At 41.9% G+C, this 21802-nt stretch overlaps 1 protein-coding gene across 3 annotated transcripts in view; it reads left to right on the forward strand.

The window, feature by feature from the left end:
* The window catches only part of DPH7 (diphthamide biosynthesis 7), a 174653-nt gene that overhangs the window by 132404 nt on the left and 20447 nt on the right, over positions 1-21802 (forward strand). For all 3 annotated transcript variants that reach the window (XM_069241378.1, XM_069241377.1, XM_069241379.1), the window contains 2 exons: positions 8153-8319; positions 10656-10728. In XM_069241378.1, the coding sequence (XP_069097479.1) occupies positions 8153-8319; positions 10656-10728 (240 nt within the window). The remainder of the gene's footprint in view (positions 1-8152; positions 8320-10655; positions 10729-21802) is intronic.

Consider the following 21802-nt stretch of genomic DNA (forward strand, 5'->3'; position numbering starts at 1 on the left):
ATCCGTACTTCAGTTTTGTCAGAGTTGAGCTGGAGGCAGTTGTCTCTCATCCATCTGGCTATGTTGGTCATGGCGTTGCAGAAGTTGGTTTTGGTGTTGGAGGGGTCCTTGGTAAGCGAGAGGATCAGTTGAGTGTCATCTGTGTAGGAGAGTATGTTGAGTCCGTGGGAGGTCTAGTAGATGTTGAACAGGGTGTGGCTAAGGGATAATCCTTGTGGTATGCAGCAAATTATGTTTTTGGGTGCAGAGGTGAAGGGAGGCAAACGGATGCTCAGTGCACATCCTGTACGGAAGGAGGCGATCCACTTGAGGGCATCTTGCTTTATGCCTATGTTGTGGAGTCTGCTGTTGAGGGTGTTGTGGGAGACTGTGTACAGCACTGGTGAGAGGTCGAGGAGGATAAAGACCATGGTTTCTCCATGGTCAAAGAGTGTTCTAATGTCAGTGGCGGTGATCAGCCCAGTCTCAGTGCTGTGGTTTGCACAAAATCCTGATTGAGAGGCATCTAGTAGGTGGTTTGTTTTTCAGGAATTCGGTGATCTCCTGCCTGATGGCTTTCTGGAGAACTTTTGCTAGATGGGGGAGCAAGGATATCAGACGATAATTCTTTAGATCGTTGGGTCGACAGAGGCTTTCTTTAGGAGGAGAGTCTGCTTGTTTCCTTCTGTCCGGGAAGGTTGCTGTGGAGATGGAGGTATTGAGATGCTGGTGAGTTGCGTGCTGATTGAGTTTGTTGTGAAGTTTCAGAGGTGGTGGGGGTAGGGAATGGTGGGTGGCCCAGATTTCATGTCATACATGATGGCTAAGGAGGTCAGGGCGGTGACCAGGTGGTGATGGTTTGGCTGATGTTTGCTGGTTGGATGAGATCGTCGGGGATTAGGGTGGTGGGTTGGATGTTGAAATTGTTGTAAATGTTGGTGATCGTGTTGTAGAAGTAGTCTGGGAGGGTGTCGCAGAGTTCTGGGGGGGGGGTGGATGGTGTTTTCTATGGCTGTCAGGTTGGAGAATTCTTTGACTGTTTTGAAGAGTTCCTTTTTGTGATTGGCTGAGGAGTTGATGTGGGTGTTGATGGCCACTTTCTTGGCTTCTTTGTTGTGCGGTGATAGTTGCTGAGGGCTGCTTTGTGAGCTGCTCTGTAATTTCCTCTCGTTATCAGACTCAAGAAAACCATCTATTGTATATGTACACGATTTACTAATAAAGACTCAAACTCTGGTTGTTTACTGTACTTTTATCTATATTCTCAAAAGCAAAGGTTCCCTTATGTAGTGGGAGGTCCAAAGTCATCTTGCTGGCTACTGTAAAAAGCTGACTGAAATTATGACACTGTGGCCAGTCATTGTAGGCGGGTCACACATAAATTAATTAGGTGAAACTGCAACATGTGAGCTTGTGTGGGTGAACTCTTTCTCTGAATGCAGTTGTTGTTTCTTTGGATGTGCCAGCAGTAGCCTGTTTCACTAGAGGTGAGCATATTTCCTACTTTCCTCTGTACTTACTGATTATATAGTTACTGTTTATATAGTGACTGCTTGCTACTGAGATTCAAGCATATAAATGTACAGAAGATCCGATCTTGAAGAGGAAATGTTACTTATTTGTAACTGCAGTTCTCCAGCTTTGGCATCTTGCAAGACATCCTATTAGGGATATCCCTTCCACCTTGTGCTATGTATTCTATCTAGAGCAGCATCTAAGGAGTAGGAATTTCAGATCACTTTCACCTCACTGGTTGAAGATTGTGCAGTTTCCAATGAGGTGAATGTGTTAGTAAATAAACTTTGTTTTGTCAATGGACCTATTCATACTATTTACTGCTATGTTAAAACACTGAGGATTCCCAGCCTCATGACTGGAAATGATTCAGGCAAGTGAATCTATGAAATATAGCAACAGTGGAGACCTTCAGTCAGAGGTAGGTAACTTATTTTTACTCCCATATCAGGTAGATGTACAATCTTGAATCATCCCAGTCATCGAGTTAGGAATTCCAGTAGACATAGTGAGCAGTACAATGTTAAACATATACAGAAAGGCTTTAGCATAATCCCAAAGGTAGCCTATTCACGCCATTATAAAGGCACTCAGCTAATCAAAGTGAAGCACAATATTTACCTCTCCCCACCCATGCCACCACAGTGAAGATTTCTAGAGCATGTCGTATGTGAAGGGAGTCCCCTTGAGTTCTGCTCAATTAGATAAGTTGATTTATTCATATTTTGCTCAGCATTTCTGAAGGAATTGACGATGCCTCGTCAGCTTATGTAGCCTAATACACCTGGTCATGTCTGCATTTTCTAAAAAGAGGTATTTTTAGATGATATGGAGCTTGTGGAAAAAAAAAGGTGCTCCATTCTGAGGACCCCCACAAGGAGTGCATATATTGGCGCCATCCAGTCCACAAGGTAAGGGACTGTAGAATCTAAGGAAAGCTTTCTACAAAAATTCTTAAAGATGGAAAAGTGAGACGGTTAGTGTGACTTTAAAGACAAAGAACTAGGATGTACGTTGTTATGTCAAAGAAGGTGAAGGCTCCTCCAGATCAGCAGAACAGAAAAATCACATTAAAAAGTGCATTCACACTCTGAGCATTTTTCAAAGTTAATATCTAAGGTAAAACCTTTAGCCGCTGAAGAACACCCTAAAAAGGCTTTTAGAATGTCCACCAGGGAGGAGAGCCCAATCTCAGATGTGATGGTTCTGACTTGAAAAACCCCATCAAAAAAGCATCACAAGGCTTCTGAGCCAGCGACTCTTAAGAAAGTGATGATTATGGAGTAGTCTAAGAAGTACTCTTTCTTTATCTTTGTCGTTAATGAAACTGTCATCAGCATCACTGTAGACCACGCAACCATTGACTTCCCATACAGGAAACTATTATCTATGATGGCATGGTCGATGAAAGCACTGTTGTTGACATCAACAAAAATGACTGTTTATAAAATCCTTACCATCAATGACAGTCAATCGCAATTCTGTCTACAGTGACACTGTTGACAGAGAACAGTCAATGACTACTTCATTTCCAATGCCTTCAGTGGCATTCTCCAAGGCCTTGTCACCTTCACTCTGTTGATGACCACACTTTCGACGAGAATGAATATACTAACACCAAACACCACAGGAAAAAAAACTTGATTTCTGATAAGGGTTTCCAAAGATAATAATGCCTAACTCTCCCACGCCCAGTAAGGTCTCGTCTTATCTACTGCAGCATCTACTCAACATGAAATACTTAGATGAAGAAGAGCCTTTCAGACCTGAAGTCCTGCACAGTTAAAAATAAATTACTAAGGCCGGAAAGAAGTAGTAGTAGAATGGGGAAACTAGTGGCTTTTACCAGCCTTCTGATCAACATCAGAATGATGATGATGAAAGTGAAAAAACAGATTGTACATGTATGAATAAACCATGTTAGCACCATCTGAGGAGATGATGCAGGTGCTTTTGGCCTTGTCAAGAATCTGTGTTTGAAGCAATGTTCTGAACCTCCTCCTTGTAATCTTAAAAGGCAAACTTCAAAGCCTGCCACAGTATCAGGCTCTAGACCAGTGGGTCCCAACCGTTTGACTTCTGTGGACCCCCACTTTATCATTACTGGAACTCGGGGACCCCCACTGTGTCATAATTCGAATCCAGGGCCCCCAAGCTGAGACACTAATGAAAGCTGGGGACATAAACTGTTAATATTATTAAATTTTCTAAGCAGTTGCGGACCCCCTGGGTTCCCCGGACCACAGGTTGGGAATCACTGTTGTAGACCACAAACAAGACCAACAACACCTTAAACGCCAGTGCATTCACAACCAAGGAGTAGTCTAGTAACTCATTTGTCATGTCATTTGCCTTTAACACCATAGTATATTCCGCAGCACAGTCCAGATAAAAATGATGATCAATAGGAGGGTCAGTTAGTTAATAACCTCAGTACTTTGGCCCAGAAAAGGGATTGCTGTGTTACACCTACCCCAGGTGACATCACTCCTGTAGTAGGCTCCCCATTGGATAGTATTTGTGAATTTCACAAACTAATTAAGAGGGCACCTTTTATGTCCCTAACTTACCGGTGCTTCTTTACAATTTCAATGACCCGACTAGAAACACAGTTATGTCAATATCAATCATCGATCACATTTGGATGGAGGGATTAAAAATCATGAAAACAGCCACAGTGCTGGCAGTAATCCCATGGCTTGACAAAAAGCATCATCAAACACTCCTGCATTTCTGATTTTTCACATGCAGATTCAGTTGTCATGCATGCTGCGCAAAGACACTGCAGAAATCTAACTTCACCTTGTGCAGCATCACCAGACAGAGGGCAGAAGCCTAGACATCATTAGCAAACATGTTTCTACCACAGCAGCTACCTCGATCAGAGTTTACAATGCCTTAGCAATACTTGCCAGGTATGACCACTAGGTATGGTCAGATACTGGACCATATCTATACCATTTACCAGAGAATGAAAAGGTAGAGGTCAAAGGTATTCTGTAAGAAGGAGAGCGGACGTCTTTGTTGATAATTAAGACTGCAATGCATATTGTTTTGACAGGTTTCCGACTAGTGGCTGGAGAAGCTGTGATGGAAAGATAGGGCTGGTTGCGATCTACTTCTTTCAGACCAAAGTACAGAGCAAAACATTAGACATGCCATACATTAGTAAAGCCTTGTTTGGCACTCATGTTGATGAAGATTTTCATTTCATTGAGTCAGGCACTAAGAATGCAATATCTATAGGTGTCCTTCAACAAAGACTTCCGCAATTCTTACAAAGTGTACAAAGAAGAAGCATGTTCTCAGTCCCAGCCCTATCGATATCAGCAATTTACTACCCTGCAACTGCACTACTAGTAACCCTACCAACAAACTATCATAGGAGGTAGACAGTGGAGCCCTTTATTAACTGGCCCCTCGTAGAAGGGCCAGAAACCAATCTCTAAACAACGAAGGATCAAGAAGGCAGTGACAAGTTGGGCACAAAGCATCGGATTTCATTGGTAAGTAGAAAGATCTCTTTTCATTACAACCATATTGCCATACTCTGGCGTTTATCTAAAAACCAGCAATGAGACCACCACGCAAGATGCCCCAGCAACATCTCCATCTGTCACAAAATGAAATCACCATTATGTTAAGAAAAGGGATGGTAGAACTAGTTCCAAAGTCAAAGTGAGTTCAGCTTTTACTCCTATTTTTTCCAAATCAGGAAAAAGTCAGGAGAGTGGAGGCTGATATTGGAGGTTCAAAATCTCAACAAATACCTAAAAAAAAAAAAAATATTCTGCATGATTATGCTACAAGAGGTGCTACAGCTTCCACAAAACAAAGATCATATGACATCCTTGGACCTAAAGGGCGCATACTTCTATATCCCTATACACCCCACCCATCGAAGTTTCAAAGTGCAAGTCACCATTATCAGCACAAAGTCTTCCCTTCCGTCTCAAATATGCCCCAAGTATTATCAAAACTTGCATGTGCAAGTAGCTGCTCATCTCAAGAATTAGGGTCATCAGGTATTTTCATATTTAGAAAACTGACTAGTCAGGGGAAAAACATTCAAGACTGCTACTGAATCTACCAGACTTTCTGCATTTCTTCAGCAAGCTCTGGCTTATCTTAAACAGAAATAAATCCTCTGTAATATGGCAGAAAAATAAATTTTCCAAGTGCCATTCTTGATACAAAGGCACACCAAACACCATCCAAGCAAAGAGTAATGTGCCTCTCAGCACTGGCTGTACACCTGCAAAAACTAAGAAAAACCACTGTGCAAATGTTCTAGTTAGTCTTTTCTAGGGATGAATCCATGTGATCCCACATTGCCGCCTTTTTTTGTGGCCATTTTAAAAGGCATTGGACAAACTGTGGTTGCAGCAGATAGATTTATTCGACATCCCAGTATAAGTAAAGTGCCACATATAACAGGTTGTAACCTGATACCTTCAATGCAAGAACACCACAGTTGCTCACTCTATTCTCCAGGACAAAGCCCATTTTGTTATGACAAGGGATGGCTCACTGGAGGTTTACGGTGCAAATCTGCAAAGGTTACATGTCAATGGCAGATGGACAATAAAAGAAGCTTGAATGCACACCAGTATCCTCAAATTGAGAGCGATCGCTCTAGGATTCCACACTTTCCTACCATGAATACACAATTTTTCAGTATTGATATGTACAGACAAATCAATAAGCATGGAATATATAAACAAACCTGGGGTAAACACCATCTTACATATTGCCCACGGAGGATTAAAAGAAATGCGATTGAGCAATATAACATATTCAGATATAGGCAGAGAATGTTTCAGGTTTTACAAACTCTTGTTGACAGTCTGAGCATGTAAAAAAAAAAAAAAAGACTGTCACAATTGGGAGCTAAATCAAGTCCTACAAGAAAGGGTATTTGATTGTTGTAGGCACACCAAAGCTAGATCTGTTTGTTACCAAACCAGAACTGAAATACTAGTACTTTGTCAGCAGTCAGTCCCTGCCAGGGTCGTGGGGTAATGCGTTTTCAATCAATTGGTCGGGGACCTATGCATTACCTCTTGTGCCTGTGATTGTAAAACTGTTATTGGAAATGATGAGGGAACTACTCTGCTTCATCCTAATAGCTCCATTGTGGTCCAGAGAGTACTCTTCACTGAGTTGCTTCTCCTCTCGGAAAGCCTCAGATGCAGACAGAACCAATCTAGAACCTGCTGTCTTGTTGCGACAAGCTAATTCTCCATTCAACTCACTCATGTTGTTGGCTGGCTTGGCTCCTGAATTCAGTGAACTCCAACTGCTAGACATTCCAGAAGACTGCAAGGAAATCTTGCCCAAAGCTATGGTGGTATCCACCAAATAAACATACACAGCAAAATCAAAGCATTTTTGCACCTGGTATACTGAACATGATTTGCACCCTACATCTTCACTCTCTCAACATATATTACGCTATGTTCTACCCTTAAGTCAGAGTTCATCTGGTAGCCATTTCATTTTCATCTCATGATGGTCAACATTGACAGCACCAAGCAATTTATGGAGCCTGTGCAACTGCTTGTGAGATATGGTCATCCATTAAAAGGACAATTGTTGAACCAAGTATAGGTTGCTGAGTGTCTTCAGCAATAGTGTTTTGTCATGTTATACTTTCCAAGGAAAAGTGATAGCTTATTACATTAGAGGTCTACATCTACAGCCCACTTTACTGACTTGTCCATTATTGACATATGCAGGTCAGCAAAATGAAAAAACAGACACACTTTTATGCAGCTTTAAGTTCTAGATTCGACCATACAAAGGGGTGTGGCAGTAGGACATGCGGTTCTGCATCATCTGTTTCAGCAAGGTAAGCTTGTTTAGTCTCCAATCACTGAATGATGCTCAGTTTGTAATTACTTTTTGCTGTTCTGATTCAAGCATGTGAATTTATGAAAGATCCAATATTAAAGAAGTAAAAAGTTACTTTCCTGTAACAGAAGTTCTCCAGTATTGGTATTGTCCATAGATTTAAATGTGACCCATCTTCCTCCCCAACTCAACCACACCTGTATAGAAGAAATTACTTTAGTACTTGAGCTTAAAAATCTAAACTATGATGGTGTAGGTGAGGGGTGGTGAAGATTGTGCTTTACTCTGATTGGCTGAGTTTTGGATCTTTCATAATAACTTGAATAGGCTACAGTTGTGATTGTGTTAAAGCCTTCCTCTCTATGTGTAACATTGTACTATTCACTATGTCTATGATGGGACTCCCAGCTTGACAACGGGGATGATTCAGGCATGTGAATCTATAAAAGATATCAATATTAGAGAACTTGAGTAACAGATAAGTAACATTTTTCTTCTAGTAATGTTGGTCAGTTTGAGCTTTCTGGCTAAAGCAAAAGGATATGTTCTTGGGGACAACAGGGATACCATTATCCAAGTCATAGGGTGACACTGTGGCAAAAAACTCAAAAATGCGCACTCTGCATCTTCCAACTGTGTTAGTATTTATTGTCTGAACTCAGTGTCTTTATCCTATACCCTGCAAAACATAATGCATTTAAATATTAAAATTCATTATAATATGTGTAGTGAATGCTCTTCAAAAAATGAAAAAAAAATCACCCAAGCCTTTAAAGTCTGAAGATGTGATTTCTGTCCTTTGTAGCGGTCATCCACCGAAGCTGATCTGCAGTGATTCCAAGGGTCAGCTGAGCTTGCTATCGGTCAATGAGGGAGCCCCATCCATGGACATCCACTCACAGTGGAAGGGACATGAGTATGAAGCATGGATTGCAGCTTTCAACTACTGGAACACAGAAATCGTATATTCCGGTAAGAAACCTTTAACGTTTTTTAACTCCATATCTAGAGGTAGAAGAGCAGGCTGTTTGCAAACTTTCAGATCTTAAAATGTTTGCAGCTTGTACTGGCCATTTGATTTTTGTGCTTATGTTCATGCTGGGGATTTCCATGGTCAGCTGAAAGCAAATGGAGATGTGTGGTGCACATTTGTTAGCATTGTGTTTAATACTTCTTTCGCACATTTAACCGGTTCTGTGCACTGTAACTATTCCAGCACCAACAATACTGGTAAATATCACAGGGTTTTTGTTATGGGTGATGCTGGTAGCCACAGTCCCCTTCCATTGAAGCAGCACTAGATACGATGTGTGGCAAAGCATTCAAATTAACATAACCCAACGTATTTCATCACTACTTATGAACAGCTATCGTCCAAAGCTCAAATAATTTCTGAGACGTCTGCCAGCTTCGGGAGTGTGGCACACTTTCACCATGAATTCTGTGATTCCACAAGAGAATGAATGCACTGTTTTTCAGCTCTCCCTTAAATGAACTAACATAACAAGTCTCCTAAATTTTTACCAGTCATTATCTTAAGTGTCTTTAGAAGGCAGCAGCTTGAATTAATTTTAGATCTCTGTAAACACAATTGCATCTTTCCAGGCTCTTTTCTCCTTCTTTGGATTTCTGCCCCACAAAGGACTATTATTCTGACTAGTTCTGAGCTGTGTTCCCAGGATCGGCTCCAAATTAAATTCAGCATTTTCTCCCACAGTGTTCCTGACATCAAAGCGTTATTATGCTGAATTTCTTGTGAAAGTGCTAAAATGTTTATTAGACTATTTTCAACTCAACCACTGGTTTTATTTTTTAAATACTTGTCTCTCCTCCCGAGCCCACTCCTCCTAATAGTTGGTTGTATTCTAATGTAATTGTGTTTAGATTGCACTTGATATACCTGACAAATTGTTGAAGCACTTTATGGCAAGGTGTCTGTTGCTGCCTAACCCAAGGTTAGAAAACTCAGTTGTTATTGGTTGTTGGTGGTTTTTGGGGTTCGTCTTGTGCTCTCAAGGAAACTATTCCATACGTTTACTCCATGTTGTTTGTGGTAGATTAAATTATTAGGAGTCATGTGATCATTAGTGCTGGCTATGTGAGTTAAATGCAAGTGGCTGATGGGATAAACAGATGTATTGTTAGATTGTGGGGATAGAGTTTCAAAGAAGGAGCAGTTGTGATCTATGAAATGTGGCATGGGCAGTTTGCAGAAGTACGATAATAGATTAAGGCAGACAGGCATGCAGTTTACAGTGGGTTACACCCAGAGAGAGAAGCCATGCAGAGGACGTACGTTAAGGTTTCATTTGAAAGTAAGAAAGGTAAGTGAAAATAAGGCTGTAATGCCCATACCAAGGTTGTTTGGTTAGAGGCATTTTGGTTAGTCATCTAAATCGTAAAGAAAAGTGAACATAAAATGTGGCTGTGCTGCAGACTTCTGCTGTCCTTCAACTTTGATCCCTTAAGGAGCTAACCAAATATATTGCCTCCTGGCCCATGTAGAACCTGTTCAGGCGTATCCAACAATTGTTAATGACTTCTTGCAAGTCTCTGCTAGTTACATACTTCTCAATTTCTGCATTAGCAGTGTCGGTTTATTAATATAGCCTTACAACCTACGTCAAGGGCTAAACCGGTTGTTAAAGACCCTGAACCCGAGTTATAGGCCTAAGCTGCAGGCAAGAGCCTATAACGAGAGTGAGGGCCTTTTCCATCTGGTATAGCAAGAGGTACAAGGGCGATAAGGCTATTAAAGCATTCCATCCCTAAGGGTAGAATATTCTAAATTACAAAAAGAGAAACAGAAAGACAAACATTGGAGCGTTGAAGCAGAAGGCTTATACCAGCCATTATAAGCCCAGGGCCACACCATTGTCTTCAAAGGAGCTCTAAACAGTCAGATGTTCTAATAAACTTATAGGTACGTTTGTTCACGGAGATTTTGTGTCAGTGGTCAGATTTAACAATGTATTTATTATTCAGCAGCACTATATATGGCATCAGTAAGCAGTCAATATTTTTTGTAATTGGTCCCAGGGTATTACATATTTGATACGTGCACTACCCTGCGGTCACAGGCTCATGCGGTAGCATCCGATGGGAATTACATTTCCCTTCTGCCTGTTGGAGAAGAACTGGTGACCTTACTGTGGAATGCTCCCTAACCCCGCCTGCTACTGTAAGTTATATGTTGTGGGAAGGCCACGTGTTGGAAACTAGTAAGAGGGCTGACTGTGAAATGGAAGAAGTGGTATATTGATCAATCCTGTGTTGATTGAAGGTAAATTTCACCTTCGTTTGGGCAGGTGGTGATGACTGCATGCTTCGAGGCTGGGACTTCAGAGCCGGGATAGACTCTCCTGTGTTTACCAGCAAAAGGTAAGGAGTCCAGCCAGGCAACACAACAGTCTGAGGTCAGAGACTTCTTTTGATTCTAAGGATTGCCTTGACAGAAGGCAAGACACTCATAACTTACACATGCCAGGTCGTTTATACCTCTCACCGATATTACCTTTGTAAAATATTGTTATAAACATGTAATTGTGATATGTAATTAGTCTAGTATCCCCCTCACTGAATTTGATATTGTGGCAGTTATAGAGAAAGCTGCAGACCACACACAATTTAAGATGCACATTCTGCAGTAAGAAAGGGACAAAGGTCTAGTGATGATAGAGCGAGAGGGAGATCTCTAGTCTTACATACACTGTATAAAGCCCTATAACATATATCCATAGCAATTGTTGGCCCTAGATTCACATGCTTAGCATACTCCTGCCATCTACTGTTGGGCTCGTACATTTGTAACTTGTTTTTCTTTGAGGAAGGCTTGCGAGTCTCGAGATATAGTGACTCCTACAGTTTGTTTTGTGCATGGTCATCCACTCCATTGTTAGATTGTTCTTCTCCGCTATTTGGTTCGGCCGTCTGTCCTGGAGCTGTGGGATTGAAGCTCTCTCCAGTGGTCTTTTCTGTGACTGATTCATCACCCTTCAACGGACATGAGCTAAAGTCAGTCAACTACTGGTTCTTCGAAAGCCTTTTTTCCACCTGCCCGGATTGGGCCCGGTTCGACTCCAGCTTCCAGATTTTCTTTGCCATCATCTTTCACTCAATGCACGTGGAGTGATCGAAAAGGCTCCCTTAAGCTTCTGCCCAAAGTGCCATGCAAAATATTCCAGGCAAGATCACCATCCGTCCCGCAACCTCTGCCTATCTGTAGAACACAACAAAACGTTGTGTGAAGCATGCTTGGCCTACAGATCAAAGATGACACTTTGTGAACAGAGTGCGACACTGCCCACACTGAGCTGTAGATGCACCTGTTATCATCTGAGACTAGCCACATAGCCTCCATGTGAGGACAACATTGAAGGAGGTGGCAGAAGCCCAACGTACACCAATGGATGTCCCCATCCTTCTCACAAGATGTGGAGAAAGGTCCGACTCTACAGGGCACTTGAGTACTGTGGTTGAAGCCCCCCAAGCCCAGACAGACACATACACAGGCTTGCGGAACCTCACTGCCCTTGGGCCATGGAGGTATCTGGCACAAGGTAAAGGAGCAGACAGTCGCCCCTTGCTGAAGCAACCTGCAAAAGGCACCAAAAAAACAAAGGCACCGACTGTTCCAAAGATAAAGCCATTTCAGAGCCAGCATCAAAGGCACAAATATCGACACCGGTCCAGCCTTCAAAATCTTTAGAGCCAAAACCTACCCCAGGCAGGCTAGGGCACCTTCAGAACCAAAACCACCCCTGGCGCCAAAAGCATCTCTCCATCCCAAGCTGACATCAGCACCAATAACATCTTCAGCCTCCAAAGTCTCTGTGCCTAAAACACCCACGGTGCCAAAAACATCAGAGACTGCTATAGAAGCAAAGGAACGCACAATTCAACCTATCCTGACAAAACTAAAGGAAAAGCTTGATGCCAAACAGAAGATCCTGGATATAAACCCAGACACAGGAAGGGTGGCTACCAAACCACGTCTCCCACCTACAGACACATTGCCAAAGCAGAAAAAGACTTTTGAGGTGGAAATCATGGGGCCTCCATCAAAAAAGACCCCACATTAAAAGGCATAAGGATAGGGGACCTAGCCTCATCCAGTTTCCACCACAACTCCTACCAACTCCACTGCTACCTATACCCTCTCTACCACCTGTTCTTCCTCTGCTGCCAACACCAGCTACACCTCCAGCTCTTCCAACTTCACCACAATGCTCCCCTTACACCTACCCACCAGGGTCACCCTCTATATCTTTGGTAGGGATGCATAGTATGGGGGATCATATTGACCCCTACGACACACTATATTTACCCTATCCGCAGGGCAGTCCTTATAGTTTAGATCAGCCAGAGGATGACTGATGTAGACCCATAGGGGGATACAGACCTTGATCTATACCCTTTAAAACCATCCCCATCTGACGACAGCACTACATACCACGAAGGACTGCATAAAGTCAGCATGCACACTCTGGAGGATAAGGACAATTTACTTTTCGAAACACTGCCCAAAACACAATGCACAGCTCAGTTTTTACCAATTCTAAAGTACATTCTTAAACCCACCACAGAGATTTTTAAGCAACCTGTAAAATCAAGAGTCCTAAAGTGATTCATGCCTGCACTACCACACGCTTACCCGCATTGTCATATTTTTAGCTTTCCTTGCCAATAGGAGGAGCATCCCCAGAACTTTGTGACTTGGTCTGTTTTCTGGCTGTATGCACCACTACAGAATCAGGTGGAAAATGCCCTTTGATGTAAGTTGTGTCAATTAGTGAGGACTCTTAATATAGTTCTTATCAGGCTTCTGTGTCCTCCCTTTGTGCAACTACATCCATGTGATATACAGTTGCTCACATGGAAGATAGCATTTTTAGTGGTTATAACATCCCTCAGACAGATAAGTGAACTTCAAGCGCACACTCTAGAAGAACCTTTCTTTCAACAGTGTCCAGATAAATTGGTAGGGAAAACAAACCCCAAATTTCATTCAAAATGGTTTCTTCTTTTTATGTAAGCCAGGCTATTGAGCTCCTTGTGTTCTTTATGAAACCTTTCTCAGTAGCTATGTTAAAAAAGGCCGTAATGTACTACATAGAGAGGACAAAACCTTTTGATGAAACTCAGCTACTTTTCTTAGCTTTTTCAAACCCTCAAAAGGGCTCACCAATATCTAAAACAGGAATCACAACATGGTTAGTAAAATGCATACAAACCTGCTACCACAAAGCCAAGCAGCTGTTACCTGCTGCTCCAAGAGCTCATTCTACATGTAAAAAAGGAGCTTCTATGGTTTTTCTAGGAAACATCCCACTAATAGATATCTGTAAGGCAACTTTACAGAATAACCCACATACAGTCTCAAAAAGACTATAGTGTTGATATCTTAGCTAACCAAACAAGAGTGGTTCAAGCTCTATTACAAGCTCTATCAAGCATCTGTGTCAGCCATTAGCTAGCCATTGCATTAGAGGAGCACTGCTTTACGGTCAGTGCTAAGTATATATCTAACACATGTTACAAATGGAACAAGTTACTTACCCTGTAAGCATCTATTTGTAGCATGTACCGCTGTAGATTCATGTGCACCCACCCTCTACACAGGAAGCTAATGGCTGATGTACACACTACTGTACTCCAAACTTATATTTATCAGACTAAAACCTGCATGTTTATCTTTAACATCTCTCTACTGTTCCAAACCTAATCTTGCCTGATAAGCCAAAAACAATCTGACAAAGGAGCCGATGACCATGCGCCATACAGACTGTAGGAGAAGCCACTATACCTCTTGACGTACAATACGTCTTTGAAGAAAATCAAGTTGCAAACATCCAAGCACAACACTAGATGGCACAAATATGCTAAACATATGAATCTACAACACACTACGAGTAGATGCTTACAGGGTACGTTAGAAGTTCCTTACTCTATAAGAGTATCGCATGTACATGAAAGCGATTAATCTTTGCTTGTAAAGAGCAGCCTTCCACTGGGACAGCAAAAACTTTTCAGAACTACTCTCTCTTCATCAAACAATAGGGTTTCAATAGCTCAAATGCAGTTTCCCCTTGAGAAGCCTTGCATGATTCTGCCCTGTGAGCAAGAAAGTTCACTGCACTAGTCAAAACAATTTTAGCATGCACCAGTTTTGTGGTTGATTTAGAGCGTGCTATTCAGCATATACAGTGATCTCCTCAGGTGGAAGCAGCTATTTACATAAGGATTGGTTAACCCACTGTAGAGGCATTCAGTGTAATTGGGCCATTTAAGAATATTGATAACATTTTTGAATTGCATTACTATCTCTAATTCTTGGTTCACCTGGTATTTATCATTCATTCAGTCATCCCATACTAAGTGTGAGGTCAAGAGCTTTTAGCTTTCAGTTTTAATTCTACAGTTTCACAGAGCATGTGTTGGTTGTTGTGTTCTTGTAGAAAGAAAGGTGCACAGGCTCTGCATTTACGCAAACACTCTGGGTCTCTTCCTCATTCTTTTGATTTTCGAGGCAGTGTACTGTTGCTGCTTGTACTTTTGTGAATCAAACATTCTCCTTCATAGTCATTGTTCTGATAATCGTCAACAGTAGAAAATATCCACACTTGTGCAGGACGCCAGAGCACATTTTTTTAGGTAAAATTTGCATACATTTTTATTTTTTGTAAACAATTTATCTACGGAATCAGACTGAAAGAGGCATCATTTTTTGGATCAAACAGTGCTACCAAATCTGGCGTACGGAGCACATTTGACTGAAAACCCCTGTTTGTTAATCTATTTTAAACTTGGAAGCTCAATATCAAATTATTCTTTTCTGGTAGACTGAGCACAAAGATAAAACTACCACTTTGAGACCTAGGAGCTACTTTGAATCTTCATGCAAATCAGGGTGACGCAGACAGTTCATTTTTCCACTATTGAGGCATTTAGTTTGTGTATTTTGTCCTTTCATTTTGCACCAGGACTGCTACTTATTGTTTCCTGTAAAAGATGAACTCTCCTCTCCCATATCTTTAACCACACCACTTCTCTCAGAAACAACACCTTCAAGTACTGTAAAGATCGTTAAGAAGAACGTCAACCATTTTTGCATGGGCTGCCTTCCAGACTGACTGACTCGCTCCTTGACTGACTGATTGCGAGATTATTTAAGAAATTTTATTTTATTAGGCTGTTGGCTAGGGAATGTGCTTGACTTAGTGCCAGGTATGGTATTCTTGGAAAAGGTAGAGACATCTGTCTGTTATGTGTTTTGCGAAGAATGGTGATGGAAACCTCTTTCTTCCTGTGCCCCACATAGGGCATTCGTACTGCATATAAAAAGCTTTGCGTTACCTCTGGTTTCGTCGCCCGATAGCTCATTGTTCACCTCATTCAACACCGAGAGACTCTATAATTCAACATTCAGAACTTCACTGTAGTTTATGGAATCACATTCCTTGGCCGGAACGTAAAGGGTCCACTCTTCTACATCTTTGAGGCAAAGGGTGTAGAAGAGGATCAGGACCTTGTCATCCTCCTACCATGCTGAATTGCCAGAGCCATTATCTGAGGAGCTTGTGGCCCAATGTGCAGTAGTTAACAGACGTTAACTATCCCACATAGTAACCTAACAATATAAATCTGTCTATTTTGAATATTCTGCAAATTGTACATAGTGTGTATTGTAAAGTGTTCAGGTGTTTTACAAACACATTGGTTCTTATTATACCACTCAATCTGTCTATTGTCTTATTTACTAAATATTGACTTGTCCTGCTATATGACACTTTTAGTTGGAATGTCATATGCTGCTACATCCTTTAAACACAAAATATATTCCTTCTTTGGAGGGTAAGATCCTAGCCTTCCCATCACCAAACACCACTCCATGCACAAGAGAGACTGCACAAATATCATCTCATATGTCTGCCACTGTACCTATCGAGCCAGTGCAAATACCCCCTCTCCCTCCACGGAAAGACCAATCATGAGGAATCGGGCAACAAATACAACACTGCAGATGACTCATCTGAGCTGTGGCATGAATGACTCTGAGTCTAGTAAATGGTGTAGCCTTCCATGCAGTCACCAGCAGAGCTATATTGAGACTTCCACTCTCTATTCTACACATACATATTTTCTGTGATGCATTAAGTAGCAAGCAAAACCTCTGGTTGGCCTTCTGACGTCCACAATAGGCTCTTTTGTTCAAGGCATGTGTGGCTGTAGATACACATGCTTAGCATAATCCTGCCATCTAGTATTGGACTCGGATGTGTGCAAGTTTCTTTTCTTCTAAGAAAATCTTTGGAGTCAGGAATTAGTGTGACTCCACCTCTTGCTGGTAATACCCATGGTCATTGACTCCATTGTTAGATTGTTTTTTTTCTTCTGCCGTCTGGTTTGGGCATGTGCTCCTCTGCTCAGGTTTGAAACCTTTGTCACATTTTTCTTTCAGCCTATTTCTGAGTGAATTGTTGCACTTGCAGCCCTTCTCCTTCTCTCTTGTCCGTTTTATGTTGAGTTTGTCAAGGTGACTCGCTTTGACCACGGCCCCCGGCCTTTGTGGCGCACCTTCCATCTTGTGATTCCCCTGCACCATGTCCACTCAGCGATAGAACAGACTCCTTTTCGATTCTGTCCTCGGTGTCGCACCAGTTATCCGCACACCGACCTCCAGCAGGTGTGAAACCTGTGGCCTCCCTCCGGAACAGGTTCTCACACCCACAGTCCAAGGGCAACACACTATGGATGAGTTGGTCCAGGATATTTGCTTCTGGTTTTCCACCTCTCCTACTGCTCCTGTTTGTAGTTCACAAACTTTGGCAGACATCAGTCGCTCCAATATGGGCATGGCAACCATGCTTCACCACACTCCTACAACTGTTAGAAGTTTCTCATGAAGTACTGCTGAACAAGCACGACTTTCTCAAGTGGAACCATTAAGAAATCAGACAACCAGACCCCAAGTACCTTAATCTTACGATGTGGCTCCTGAAATCCTAGAATTTGGTTACCTGAATCACCCACAGCAGTGCATGGACATTCCTAAAGAGGCGCACAGGCTTACTACTGATGCCTGTTATGCTGCTAAAGGGAAAAGATTTGGGGCTAGATGTATCATTACATTGAATAACGATTACCTAATTAAAGTAAAGTACTATGTTGCCAGGTTTGACCCTAAATTCCTCAGAGAACGTGATTCTGGGCTTTCTAGCGCTTGCCATTGTGAAGAAAAGTGCAGTGCTCTAGAATCAGATGAAACAGATGATAAGAGCTTGATATATATTTTACAAGATCTGCGATCTTCTGAATGGTAATTATTAGGAAGGCACATGATGCATAGCTCAAAAGGATCTGACTGGGCTTTTTTGTTGCCACAGGCTGCCCACTTCACAAAAAGTGAAAGCATTCTGAATTGAAAAGATGTTCAATTCTGCTCAGAAAATATTGAAAAATCTCTCTGGTCCTAAGGGACGTCGAGTGAGGTTGGTTAGACCAGGTTCCAAAATGTTTTTTGTGACAAAAAGGCAAAATAAGCTCAGTGCTCCAGGATCCTGTTGCCTGGAGACAGAAAAATGAACTAACCTCTCACTCAGGTGCATGATAAGACCCTTGAGTAAAGATGAGACTCATCAAAGCATAGTGCCAATTTGAATGCTCTTAACTGTGCAGCCTATGTGCTAGGGTTGCCCTACATCCCCTTAATGTTCCTTTTAAAAAGGAGGTTTGTGACTGATATTTCTTGTCACCTTGGATACAGTTATTATGTTACTACAATTGGAAATATTTTTTTTAATTAAACATGAGTGAAATCTGGCCATTTCTAGCCTTTTTTCAGCTGCAAAGGCTATTGTTTTCTGAAAGAACTTGCTGGCATATAGATATATATTTTGCAAAGTGCTCCAGGATCCAGCATGTGTGGGACATTTCAGTGCTTAAGACTCGGATGCGGATCCCTCCGAAGACAAATACAATTGCAGGTAAGAAACCTTTCTTTTTTATTATTGTTACTGTTGCTGTGTTGCCAAAAAAGAAGAAAGGTTTTGCATAATCCTCACCTCCGATCTGACCTAGAATTCAAAATGCTAAAGCAGACCATTTCAGACACCTGCTGGAGAACAACAACGATGTTCTTTCAGCCTTGTTTTAACTGTTGGAGCTTCCATAAATACATCTGTTCGCCAGAGAGAAGAAAATTTAAATTCCAACATTACTCTTCCCATTTCGTATAGCCATCACCAGATGAGAACACCCTATAGGTATATTATTTAAGGGCTTTTTTATGTCTTTCCTCCAATTGCACTGCTTCCCCAAAGTTATCAGACAGTTGAAGCAGCGGAAAGCGTAGATAATCCTCAAACCTTCGGATTACATTTATCTACTGTGGTATATTAATCTCTCTTAACTATCCATCCAGGCACAGTGGAGGCTTCCTGCAGCTTGGAAATGTTTACCAGGATGCCTGTCAGACTCCAAATATATCTACGAAGGCCAAGCACCCCTCTAGCACATGTTGTGCATTCACTTGGTGGAGTAAAAGAGGTTCTTCAACTGTAGGCTAGCAATATGGGCACATTCAGGAACCGGCCAGGAAGGAACAGTCTAATCTATCTGGTTTTGAGTTACCTTCTGGTAAAGTATTTTTAATAGTATCTTTCTCAGACATGAATGTTTGCTGTTCCAGTGATTAAAGATGTCCTAGAAAGTCTCAGAAAAGTACTCTCACGTTAGGAGCCTTCCCTACCACACCAATGAAACACTCCTTTCAGAGCTAATGGCACTACCTTTTCGGCTGAGCACAAGGTGGGTCTGCAACATTGCCTAGAAAAGTCACCTCCTAAGTAGCTATTAATTAGCTAGAAGAGTGTGTGAGCTTCAAGCTGTTTACATCATATCCTGCTATCAAAAAATCAGTAGATCTGAACTGGTTAAACCCAGTGGTCACTATACCAGGTGAAAGCAGACACATGCTTTTATGAGACATCTGCTTATTGCAGACCTTGCAATGTGCCAGTGAGTGACCAGATCATGTGTTTAGCACATACTACTGTTTAGAGACTGACTCCAAGGAGATGACAACATACCGAATCCCCCATTGTGGAAAACCGTTTATTTCTTGCATGTTCTGTCTAAATGTATAAACGTGTTGCCCTTCTACCCTTGGTCCATACCACAGATTTATTGGGAGACTTGATAGAAGCTGGCAGACCCGATACTGGTATCTAGAAACAAACGTATTGACTGTTCCGACTGTGCATGATTGACGGGGCATGAGGGCGTAGAGGTCTTTGTAGAAACTTGTTGTCATTTTCCTCTGAAAAAAACAAACTTCCGGTTTGTTCCTGCTGTTTATGATAGCATTGGGGAGCTTGTCTGACTCCTAAAGTGGCAGTGGTAGTTTTTCACTTTCTTGGCAGCAATGCAGAGAGCACCGTTTCCTTCCTTTTTCAGTTTAAACTGCATTTATGATATGGTGCTTTCAGTCTGCTATACTCTATTGCAGGAGTCTCCAACCTTTTCAGTAGTAAAAGCAACTCTTGATCCGTGAAAATCATTGTGAGCTACTAAATCCTGAGCAACTTGCGCGTTAAACCCAGAGTCCTCCCACACTCAGCTTCATTGATTAGGGATAAAGAGATACCCATTTAATGGCTGCACTAGCTGCTGCACGTCCTTCAGGGTGGAAGGGCTCCCCCCCCCCCCCCCCCAATCTTTTGCCCCTCCTGAGAGTGTCTGTCAGGCTGAGCAAAGGTCAGCCTGACAGACACTCTTCATGTTCAGCTAAGGCAGCCAGGAGCAATACATGCGCGATTTGCGCAAACTCCTGGCTGCCTGAGCTGAACTTTGCTGGGCTGAAGAGGTCACAGCTCCTATGGGCGTGACCTCATCTCAGCAAAGGTGCCTCGGGCCCTTAAGCGTCACCCATTGACTTCGACCTGGGCACTTCAGGTTTAAGCCCTGAACCGACCAAGACGAGTGTCAATCAGTGACACCTCGTCACAGAGTGGGGTGGGGTCAGAAGTCTCCTGACCCATCCCACTCTGTGACGAAGTTGGTACTGCTGCCTTCCCTCATTGTCTGACCTAAGGTCAGCCAGAGAGGGAAGGCAGCAGTCCCAACCCTCCTGGAAACTCCGAGCCGAAGGTAACTGTGTGTGTTTTTTAAATGAATGTTTTCTGCGTGCGTGTATGTTTAAATGTTGATAAGTGTTGTGATGGATGTGCATGTGTGAATGAATAAGTGTGAGTGTGCTTCCCGCCTGCCCCCCTCCCTCCTAAATGTACCGGCCACCACTGGTCTGCACTATATTAATCCCGGCTTCCCTCTTCAACAAATTGCATGCTCCTGACCTACCCAGTAACCAGCTAAGAGGACTACAATCAAAAGAAATCATATGGGCCTGCAGAGCTGTTCAAAGCTCCCAGCACACTAAGAACCATAAAATCCACATCTGTCCCACTCACCTTTTCAACCCCCACAGTACTACATTCCATAACTCGGTAACCGTACGTCAGTGGGTCATCATGCACAACATGGAAACACTTTCCACACAGAATCACAAAATAAAGACACCTTTCCAACCACTCCCCTTACATGTATTAGCCTGCTGACCATGTAGGTAAGCGCTTCATTGCCCCACATAAGGGTAGTAGGCACTATATAAATGCTGCAATGCAATTATTTTATTATATCATGTCTCCTATCTCTACATTATCACACTATGGGGCCTTTCCTCTCAGACTAAATTTGCTCCATGTAATACAAAACAATGCCACATGTATAGTGCACATGACTGGTCACTTATTTCATTAATATAGCATTTCCACCAGAGATGGTGGGAGTCCATGATTGTTTCATGTTCAAAAGCTATCACTTATATAAATGCCTCTCAATTTAGTGGCATAGTCTGATGTTCACATGAAATGTTTCTGCATTTAGGAGAAATAAGCACTGCCATTTTTTTTTGTTTTTAAAGATTCCATCATATTCATGTATGACGACTTTTATGTCACTATTTGGATTATTTTCGGGCCTTTGCTCATGCAAGGACAGGCCTAGGTTTGGCCCATGCTCTGTTCTCCTAGTTAATTTATTAGCCTTGTTTATAGCTGAAAATGTTGAGGTACTTTTTTAAATGGGATAAATCTAAAGTGAAGTGTTAAAGTCAATACATTCATTGTGCCATAAAAATAACACATCATTTTACATTTCTTCCATTATTATCATTTTTTTTTTTTTTTTTTAAACTAAAGTACCTCTTTGAAGTTCACCCGGGCACAAAAAGGTGCCATGAACTTAATGAAATAATGGGAGAAATGTAATCAAAAGACATGTAAAAATATGTCTCTGGTTCCAGTTTGTGCTCAGGAACAACTTGCAAGGTACAGTATTTATTTAAAATAAAAGATGCATGTGAAATGCTTTCGCTTAATGATTAAATCAAAACAGT

Source organism: Pleurodeles waltl, chromosome 6, assembly GCF_031143425.1.
Source record: "Pleurodeles waltl isolate 20211129_DDA chromosome 6, aPleWal1.hap1.20221129, whole genome shotgun sequence".
NCBI classification, from domain to species: domain Eukaryota; kingdom Metazoa; phylum Chordata; class Amphibia; order Caudata; family Salamandridae; genus Pleurodeles; species Pleurodeles waltl.